We start from the raw sequence: 9,492 nt of genomic DNA, 5'->3' as shown, positions 1-9,492 counted from the left end.
GTTAGTTCGGGTCCGGAGAGAATTTAGAATGAAATGAGACACTTAGTCTCTTAAATGGAAAGCTTAAGTTGGAAAAGTCGACCGGATGTTGATCTATGTGTAAACGACCTCGGATTCGAATTATGATGATTCCAGTAGCTCTCTATGGTAATTTTGGACTTTGGAGCGTGTCCGAAAAATTATTTGGAGGTCCGTAGTGGAATTAAGCTTGAAATGACGAAAGTTGAATTTTTGGGAAGTTTGACCGGAGGGTTGACTTTTTGATATCGGGGTCGGAATCCCATTCTGGAAATGGGAATAGCTTTGTTATGTCATTTATGACTTGTGTGCAAAAATTGAAGTCATTCCGGATTGATTTGATGTGTTTCGGTACAAGATATAGAATTTAAAAGTTCAAAGTTCATAGATTTTGATTTGAGGTGAGATTCGTCGTTTTGATGTGATTTGAGGCCTCGAGTAGGTCCATGGTATGTTTAAGGACTTGTTGGTGTATTTGGTTGAGGTCCGGGGGGCCTCGGGTGAGTTTCAGATGGTTAACAAATCAAATTCAAACTTAGAAAAAATCTGGAAAATTTCTGTCTTCTGGTGTGATCGCACCTGCGAGAAATTGGTCGCAGGTGCGATGCGCAGATGCGGCTCTTGTTGCACAGAAGCAACTCACACAAGCGCGGGCGAAGGAGCACAGGTGCGGCTCCGCAGGCACGGGCGATGGAGTGCAGGTGCGGAGTTTGGGAAACCAAGTGGCTTCTGCAGAAGCGGAAATTTCACCGCGGAAGCGATTCCGCAGGTGTGGATAGGGAGTCGCAGGTGTGAAAATCCTGGGTTGTGTACAAAAAAGAGGGGTTCCGACATTTTTGTCATTTTTGACATTTTGAGCTCGGGATTTGGCGATATTTGAGCAAGAAATCATGGGGAATCTTGAGGTAAGTCACTTGTTATCATTTCTACTCCATAATATTGAATTATCATCGAATAATCCGACTAGATTACATGGTTTTGAGGTGTAAATCGGGGATTTGAACCTAGGGATTTGACAATAAGAATTGAGGGTTTGGAGGTTGAGTAGAGGTTGGATTTTGGTAAAATTAGTATGGTTAAACTCGTGGTTGAATGGGCTTTCGGATTTTGTAACTTTTGTCGGGTTCCGAGACGTGGGCCCCACGGGCGATTTTTGGAGTGTATTTTCGGATTTGTGAGAAAATATTAGCATTTTGTTATGGAATTAATTCCTATAATTGTGTGGACTGAATCAAATTAATTATGGCTAGATTCGAGCCATTCGGAAGTTGATACGCGCAGAATGGGATTTCTGGAGCATTGTTTAGCTTGCTCGACTTTGGATTCATGTTGTTCGAGGTAAGTAACTCTTTTAATCTTAGATCTGAGGGTATGAACCCTGAATATATGTATTATGTGAATTGTTTGAAGGTGACGCACATGCTAGGTGAGGGGCGTGTGGGCGTGCACCATAAAAATTGTGTCATAATTGTTTCCTTGGAATTTTGTAGTCAAATAATCTTGGCATTTTCTATGTAATTTTATATGTTGAAGAAATTTACCTGAGAATCATATTAAAAATCATGTTAAGGCTATGTGCCAGTATTATTGGGACCCACAAAGGTCATATTGCTGTGAATTATTTATTTTAAATTGAAAATTCATACTCAATCCTATTCATTTCATTGCATATCATATCTTCTCTGTTGTTATTTATTGATACATCATATCATCATTTTTGGGCTATTTTCATGACATTGTGAGCCCATGAGAGAGAGAGACTGGAGAGATTGATGACTGAGGGAGGCCGAGGGCCTGACTGTGAGGATATTTTTGGGATCGGGCTGCACGGCGCAGCAGGCCATGTTGGCTTATATATATATATATATATATATATATATATATATATTATTATTATTATTATTATTATTATTATTATTATGATGTTGATGGGGGCTGCCCGCCTGCAGCAGGCCTTATAGGCTTTATATAGCACGTGAGTTGTCCGGATCTAGATATTTGTACTATAGCACGTGAGTTGTACGTGCGATTTATAGCGCTTGGGCTGAAGGAGCCCCTCCGGAGTCTGTACACCCCCAGTGAGCGTGGTTGATTTTATTGAGGGATGGATCTTCCCTGGACATGGATCTTGTCCGAAGCATTTATATACCTGGAGATGGATCTTCTCCATGGGGCCGGATTGGCCTTCCTAGGTACTGAGTGACTGATGGTCAGTGATGTATATATTCTGGGATGGACCTTCCCTGGGCCGTATGGGCCATATACAGTACCGAGTGGTTGAGCATGATGAGTGAAAAGTGTGAGACAGTGAGATTGGGTACTCTGAGAGTGTGAGTACATGATTCATCTCTGAGATACATTGCATTGACATGCACACATGACATACAAGCATAAAGATAAATTTTCCTCATGCTGTACAATATCACCTCATTCATGATTTCTCACACATGTTGGCCGATGGGCATAGTGATGTATTTGCTTTACACTGGTTATCTGGAAAGATAAAGAATTATCTTGTCACGACCCAACTCCATGTCAGGCCGTGATGGTGTCCAACACCGTTGCTGGACAAGCCAATAGTGAACAACTTTGTGATTTCCCGTTTAGCTTTACTTATTTTAAAACATTTGGTAAATAAAGGATTTTTAAGGCAAACAAACAGAAACATCTAGAAGAAGTTATAACTATTGAATTACAACCCCAAAACCAAAGTCTACTAATACGTGCCAAGATCTGGTGTCAGAAGTATGTGGGCAACTAGTAGAATATACAAAAGATGACTATCCTATTGTCTGAAATAGAATAGACAGATAAAAACAAAAGAGAAACTCCGGCATGATGCTAAATGGCTCAGAAGGGGGGCAGCTCACCGTGAAGTCTCGGTCCAAGATCAAGTATGCGCGTCGGGCGGGTAACTAGATGCACCAGCCTCAAATCCTGTACAATTAAGTACAGAAGTACAGTATGAGTACATAAACAATATGTACCCAGTAAGTATCCCACCTAACCTCGAAGAAGTAGTGACGAGGGGTCGACTTGACACTTACTAGGCCAATAATAATATAATTAAAGTACTATGCTAAGCATGGATATCATGAATGATACTGTCAGTTCAACAACAGGAAGAGATAAATCCGTCTTTCACAATTATAACATAAATTTCGGTAATACTATTTAGCAACTTACATTTCAAGGCATTTAAGAAGAATAAATCATGGAGAATTTCCAAATAATTAGCATGCACAATTATGCCGAGGTCGTACGGCCCGGTCCAACATAATATTAAATTGTGCACTGCCGGAGGGTCAAACAACGCGAACCATAGATGCATTTATTTACTACCGAGGCGCTCGGCCCAACCCACAAATACAATTATTTTTAAGAAAACACAAGTTTCTCATTTATAGTCAAGTATCTCATACAAACCTTCAAGTAAGTGAATTTAACCTTATACAATTCTTTTATCAATTTCTATCATGACTAAGTGATTATATTAGCAAGTAAGGGCACAAACATTCCAAGTATAGCATGATACGGGTCCTAGACTACTCGGACAATAGCATAATAGTAGCTACGTATGGACTCTCGTCACCTCGTACGTACATAGCCCCCACAATTAAGTACAAACATTTATTTAATTCACCTATGGGGTTAATTCCCTCTTACAAGGTTAGAAAGGAGACTTACCTCACCTCAAAGTCTACTTCCCAATTCAAGAACGTGCTCAAACCTCCAGATTTGATGCCAAATGACTTGAAGCTAGTCAAACATTACATAAACTAATTAATCTATGCTCAAAAGTTCATAATTCCACCATTTAAGTGATTACCCAACCTAAATTGCAAGATTCCTAAAATTCACCCTCGGGCCCACGTGCCCGGATTCCAAAAATGTTTAAAGAAAGTTGTTACCCATAACCTTAGGAACATAAATATATGATTTTTACTAAAATCCATAACGAATTTTGTGGTTAAATCTCATTTTTATCAAAAACCTAGGTTTTCACCTAAACCCATGATTTTCAATAATTGACATGTTATAATCTACCCTTAAACTATGTATTTAACTCACATTGTATAGAAATTACTTGCCTCAAAGTGCTAAGTGAAATCCCCTCTCTAAGAGCTCCAAGAATCGCCCAACAATGGAAGAAATGAGCTAAAATAGCCTAAGTCCCGATCATGAAGGCATACGGCCCAGGCCAGGAAATTTACCCACCGCGTATGTGACAGGAGCAATGCAAACGAGGCTCGCTTGGCCTACCCTATGCGAATGCGAAGAATGAATAGCGGCCACCCAGCTCTGCCTCTTCTAAACAAATGCGGGCCAGGTCACGCGAACGCGGGCTAGGTCACACGAACGCGGGCCAGGTCACGCGAACGCGAAGGCTAGAGGGCCCAGAACTCTGCGAACGCAGTAGTGCAAAAGCTCCCCAGCCCATAGTACCCCAAATCCTTCATCCCGAACGCGAGGGTCTGATCGCGTTCGCGAAGAAGGAAACTAGAAGCAGAAATTTGGTGTGTTTCAACTCAACTCCGGGCGGTCCGAAATGCACCCGAGCCCCTTGGGACCTCGTCCAACTACTCCAACCAGTATATAAACATAATACGGACTTACTCGAACTCTCGAAATGCCTAAAACAACAACAAAACCAAGAATCACACCCCAAAACAAAATTGACTCAAACTTTGAACTTCAAGTTTCTAAATCGCTCCGAACGCGTCAAATCATACTTAGACTACTCGGATTGACACCAAAATTTGCGTGCAAGTCTTAAATGACATTACAGAACTATTCTCAGTCTCAAAATTCCATTCGGACCTCGGTATCACCAAAACCTACTCCAAACCAAATTTAAGGAACTTCAAAAACCTTCAAGAACCAACTTTCACTATTAGGCGCCGAAATGCTCCCGGGTCCCCCAAAACCCGATCCAAACATACACCCAAGTCCGAAATTATCACGCGAACCTATTGGAACCATCAAATCCCGATTCTGAGGTCGTTTACTAAAACACTATTGACCAAAGTCAAACTTGGCCTTTCAAGCCAACTTTAAGGAACTAAGTGTTCCGATTTCAACACAAACTCTTCTAAATCTCGAACCAACCATCCCCGCAAGTCATAAATCAGTAAAGGCAAGTACAAGAAGTCTTATTTAGGGAAATGGGGTTCTAGAAAGCAAAACGACCGGTCGGGTCGTTACATTCTCCACCTCTTAAGCAAATGTTCATCCTTGAACGGGTTTAGATTCATACCTGATATGCTAAATAAGTGTGGATATCTGCTCCGCATGTCCTCCTCGGACTCCCAGGTCATCTCCTCGACTGGTTGGCCCCTCCACTAAACCTTTACCGCGAAAATCCTCTTGTATCTCAACTGGCGATCTGTCTAGCAACAATGGCAATTGGCTCCTCCTCATAACCCAAGCTCTCATCAAGCTGAATAGTGCTGAAGTCTAACACATATGACAGGTCGACATGATACCTCCGGAGCATAGACACATGAAAAACTGGATGAACCCCCTTATAGGCTGGGAGGTAAAGCAAGCTCATAAGCTACCTCCCCAACTCGCCTCAATACCTCAAATGGGCCTATAAACCTTGGGCTCAACTTGTCCTTCTTTCCGAATCTCATAATACCCTTCATCGGCGAGATTTTCAAGAGAACCTTCTCGCCTACCATAAATGATACATCACGTGCCTTTTGATCCGCGTAACTCTTTTTCTGGACTGTGCTATGCAAAGTTGCTCCTGAATCAACTTTACCTTTTCCAAGGCATCCTTCACCAGATCAGTACCATATAACCTAGCCTCACCGAGCTCAAACCACCCAATGGGAGAACGACATCGCCGACCATATAAAGCCTCAAATGGGGCCATCTCGATGCTGGACTAATAACTGTTATTGTAAGCAAATTCGGCCAATGGCAAGAACTAATCCCACTGTCCCCCAAAGTCAATCACACATGCTCTCAGCATGTCCTCCAATATCTGAACTGTCCGCTCTGACTGCCCATTGGTCTATGGATGAAACGTTGTACTGAGCTCTATACGGGTCCCCAACTCACTCTATACGACTCTTCAGAAATGTGAAGTGAACTGAGGGCCTCTATATGATATGATGGAAATAGGCACACCATGCAATCGAACTACCTCCCTAATATAAATCTGGGCCAATTTCTCTGAAGTATAGGTAGTCACAACCAGAATGAAGTGTGCCGACTTGGTCAATCTGTCAACAATGACCCAAACTGTATCAAACTTTCACAAGGTCCGCGGCAATCCAACTACGAAGTCCATAGTGATGCGCTCCCATTTCTACTCAGGTATAGTTATCTGCTGAAATAGGCCACCTGGCCTTTGGTGCTCAAACTTGACTTGCTGGCAATTTAGACACCTAGCTACATACTCCACTATGTCTTTCTTCATCCGCCTCCATCAATAATGCTGTCTCAGGTCGTGATACATCTTCGTAGCACCTGGGTGAATAGAATACCTAGAACTGTGTGCCTCTTCTAGAATCCTCTCCCTCAAGCCATCAACATTAGGAATACATAGACGACCCTGGAGTCGCAGAACACCATCCTCGCCAATAGAAACTTCTTTAGCACCACCCTGTAGTACCGTCTCTCTAATAACTGCCAAGTGTGGATCATCAAACTGTCGGGCCTTGATCTGCCCCAATAATGAAGACTGAGCAACAACACATGCAAGAACTCGGATGGGCTCTGAAATATCCAACCTCACAAGTCTGTTAGCCAAGGACTGAATGTCCAAATCTAGTGGCCTCTCCTCCGTTGAAATAAATGCCAAGCTAACCATACTCTGCCTTCCTGCTTAAGGCATCCGCGACCACATTTACCTTGCCCGAATGATAAAGAATGGTGATGTCATAATCCTTCAGTAACTCGAGCCATCTACGCTACCTCAAATTGACATCCCTTTGCTTGAACAAACGCTGTAAGATGCGATGATCAGTATAAACCTCACATGACACCCTATACAGATAATGCCTCCACATCTTAAAAGCATGAACAATCGCGGCTAACTCCAAATCGTGCACAGGATAATTCTTCTCATGAATCTTCAGCTGACGCGAAGCATATGCAATTACTCGCCCCTCCTGCATCAATACACAACCCAAGCCAACGCGTGAAGCATAGCAATATACCGTATACATCCTCGAGACGGAAGGCAACACTAGAACTGGTGTTGTAGTCAAAGCTATCTTGAGCTTCTGGAAGCTCGCCTCACAATCCTTTGGACCAATGGAATGGAGCACCCTTCTGGGTCAATCTAGTCAAAGGTGCTGTAATGGATGAAAAGCCCTCCACAAACCGGCGATAATAACCTGCTAACCCCAAGAAACTCCTGATCTCAGTCGCCGAAGTGGGATGAGACCAACTCTGAACTGCCTTAATCTTTTTGGGATCCTTTTTAATATCCTCTCCTGATATAACATGCAACAAGAATGCCACAGACTCTAGCCAAAACTCACATTTGGAGAACTTAGCATATAACTCCTGTTCTCTTAATGTCTAAAGTACCACTCTCAATTGTTTCTCGTGCTCCCCCAGGCTACGTGAGTAAATCAAGATGTCATCAATGAAGATAATAACAAAGGAATCAATATAAGTCCTGAACACCCAGTTCATCAAATCCATAAACGCCGCTGGGGCATTAGTCAAACTGAAGGACATCACTAGAAACTCATAATGACCATATCTGGTACAGAAGGCAGTCTTCAGAACATCTGAGTCCCGAATCTTCAACTGATGGTACCCTGATCTCAAGTCGATCTTAGAAAACACCCCAATACCCTGCAACTGGTCAAACAAATCATCGATACGTGGAAACGGGTACTTGTTCTTGATGGTAACCTTGTTCAACTGGCGGTAATCAATGCACATCCGCATAGTCCCATCTTTCTTCTTCACAAATAACACTGGTGCACCCCAAGGTGATATACTAGGTCTCACAAACCCCTTTGCTAACAACTTCTCCAGCTGTTTCTTCAGCTCTTTCAATTCTTTTGGAGCCATACGGTACGGTGGGATAGATATAGGCTGGGTACCTGGAGCCAAATCAATACGAAAATCAATATCATGATCTGGCGGCATGCCTGGAAGGTCAGAAGGAAACACATAGGCAAACTCCCAGACTACTAGCACTGAATCAATCGTCGAAGACTCTGCGGTGGTGTCCCGAACATAAGCTAGATAAGCCAAACAACCCTTCTCGATCATATGCCGAGCCTTCAGAAAAGAGATGACCCGACTAGCTATACTAACTGGGGAACCCTTCCACTCCAATCTCGGTAATTCTGACATTGCTAAGGTAATAGTCTTGGCATGGCATTCAAGGATGGCGTGATATGGAGATAACCAGTCCATGCCCAGGATGACCTTAAAGTCGATCATATCAAGTAGTAGAAGGTCCACTCTAGTCTCGTAAACACAGAACGTGACCACACAGGACCGGTAGATCCAGTCCATAACCACAGAATTGCCCACAAGAGTGGACACATAAACAGGAGTACCCAAGGACTCACGAGGAACATCCAGAAAATGAGCGAACGGATATGACACATGAATAGGTAGATCCTGGATCAAATAATACCGAAGCATCCCTACCGCATACAGAAATAATACCTGTGATCACAGTATCTGAGGCCAATGCATCTGGTCAGGCCGAAAACGCATAAAATCTGGCTGGAGCACTGGCGGGCTGGCCCCCGCATGACTGAACAATAGCTGATTGGCCTCCCCCTGCCTGGCCTCCACCTCTAGGATAGCCCCTACCAGCCTGCCTTCCGCCCCTGGGCGGCCGGACAGCCGGTGCTGAAATCATGGGCTGCTGGCCCTGCTGCACTGCCTTGCCCCAAATCGTGGGGTAGAATCTCCTCATGTGACCAAGATCTCCGCACTCAAAATACCCCCTCGGTGAGGTGATCTGCTGCCCTAATGTCTGACCCTGATGGCCTGTCGACCCACTGGAAGAAGCTTGAATAGCCGGTGGGCGGTATGAACTCTCCGGCATGGCACTAAAATAGGAGCTGGATGAACCCTGGTGACATGAGTACCCACTAGAAGAACCCTAGATGGCTGGTGGGCGGTAAGAACTCTTTGGCATGGCGCTGAAATAGGGGCGTGCTGGAGCACCTCGAGGAGGTGGTGGTGATGAATATGGGGGCCTGCTAGGCTGACCCCTCCGAAACTGACCTCTGCCCCTAGCCGGGGCACCTCTAAACTCTCCAGAGAAACGGACCCTCTTGTCCTACTGCGTCTGCTCTCTCCTACTCTGACAGTAGCCCTCAATCCTCCAATCAATCTCCACTACCAGATGATAAGAAGTCCCCATCTCAACCTCTCAGGCTATATTGGCCCTAATACCAGAGTGCAGCCCCACAACAAACCTCCGTACTCTCTATGCATCCGTAGGAAGTATGATAAGTGCATGGAGAGACAACCCAG

The 9,492-nt window shown here is 43.9% G+C and overlaps 1 protein-coding gene across 1 annotated transcript; it reads right to left on the bottom strand.

Moving 5' to 3' along the window:
* Positions 1 to 6,941: 6,941 nt before the first annotated feature.
* LOC138907751 (uncharacterized) lies at positions 6,942 to 9,058 on the bottom strand. The gene is made up of 3 exons (XM_070198359.1): positions 8,740 to 9,058; positions 8,003 to 8,648; positions 6,942 to 7,017 (listed from the first exon to the last, which is right to left on the bottom strand). The coding sequence occupies exons 1-3, from the start codon at positions 9,056 to 9,058 to the stop codon at positions 6,942 to 6,944; spliced, it is 1,041 nt and encodes a 346-aa protein (XP_070054460.1).
* Between the last annotated feature and the right edge of the window lie 434 nt (positions 9,059 to 9,492).

Source organism: Nicotiana tomentosiformis, chromosome 3 (genome assembly GCF_000390325.3).
Source record: "Nicotiana tomentosiformis chromosome 3, ASM39032v3, whole genome shotgun sequence".
Taxonomy (NCBI): Eukaryota; Viridiplantae; Streptophyta; class Magnoliopsida; order Solanales; family Solanaceae; genus Nicotiana; species Nicotiana tomentosiformis.
The sequence above is the reverse complement of the archived record's forward strand: the minus strand, read 5'-3'. Positions and strand labels throughout refer to the sequence as shown.

What these genes read in the sequence shown, in the direction of transcription:
- LOC138907751 (XM_070198359.1), bottom strand. Translation starts at nt 9,058, where the DNA reads ATGCCGGAGAGTTCATACCGCCCACCGGCTATTCAAGCTTCTTCCAGT. An exon ending in ATGCGGGGGCCAGCCCGCCA is followed by an intron (nt 8,649 to 8,739) that starts GTGCTCCAGCCA and finishes TGTATGCGGTAG; the next exon opens with GGATGCTTCGGTATTATTTG. An exon ending in GAGAAGTTGTTAGCAAAGGG is followed by an intron (nt 7,018 to 8,002) that starts GTTTGTGAGACC and finishes TTATCTGTATAG; the next exon opens with GGTGTCATGTGAGGTTTATA.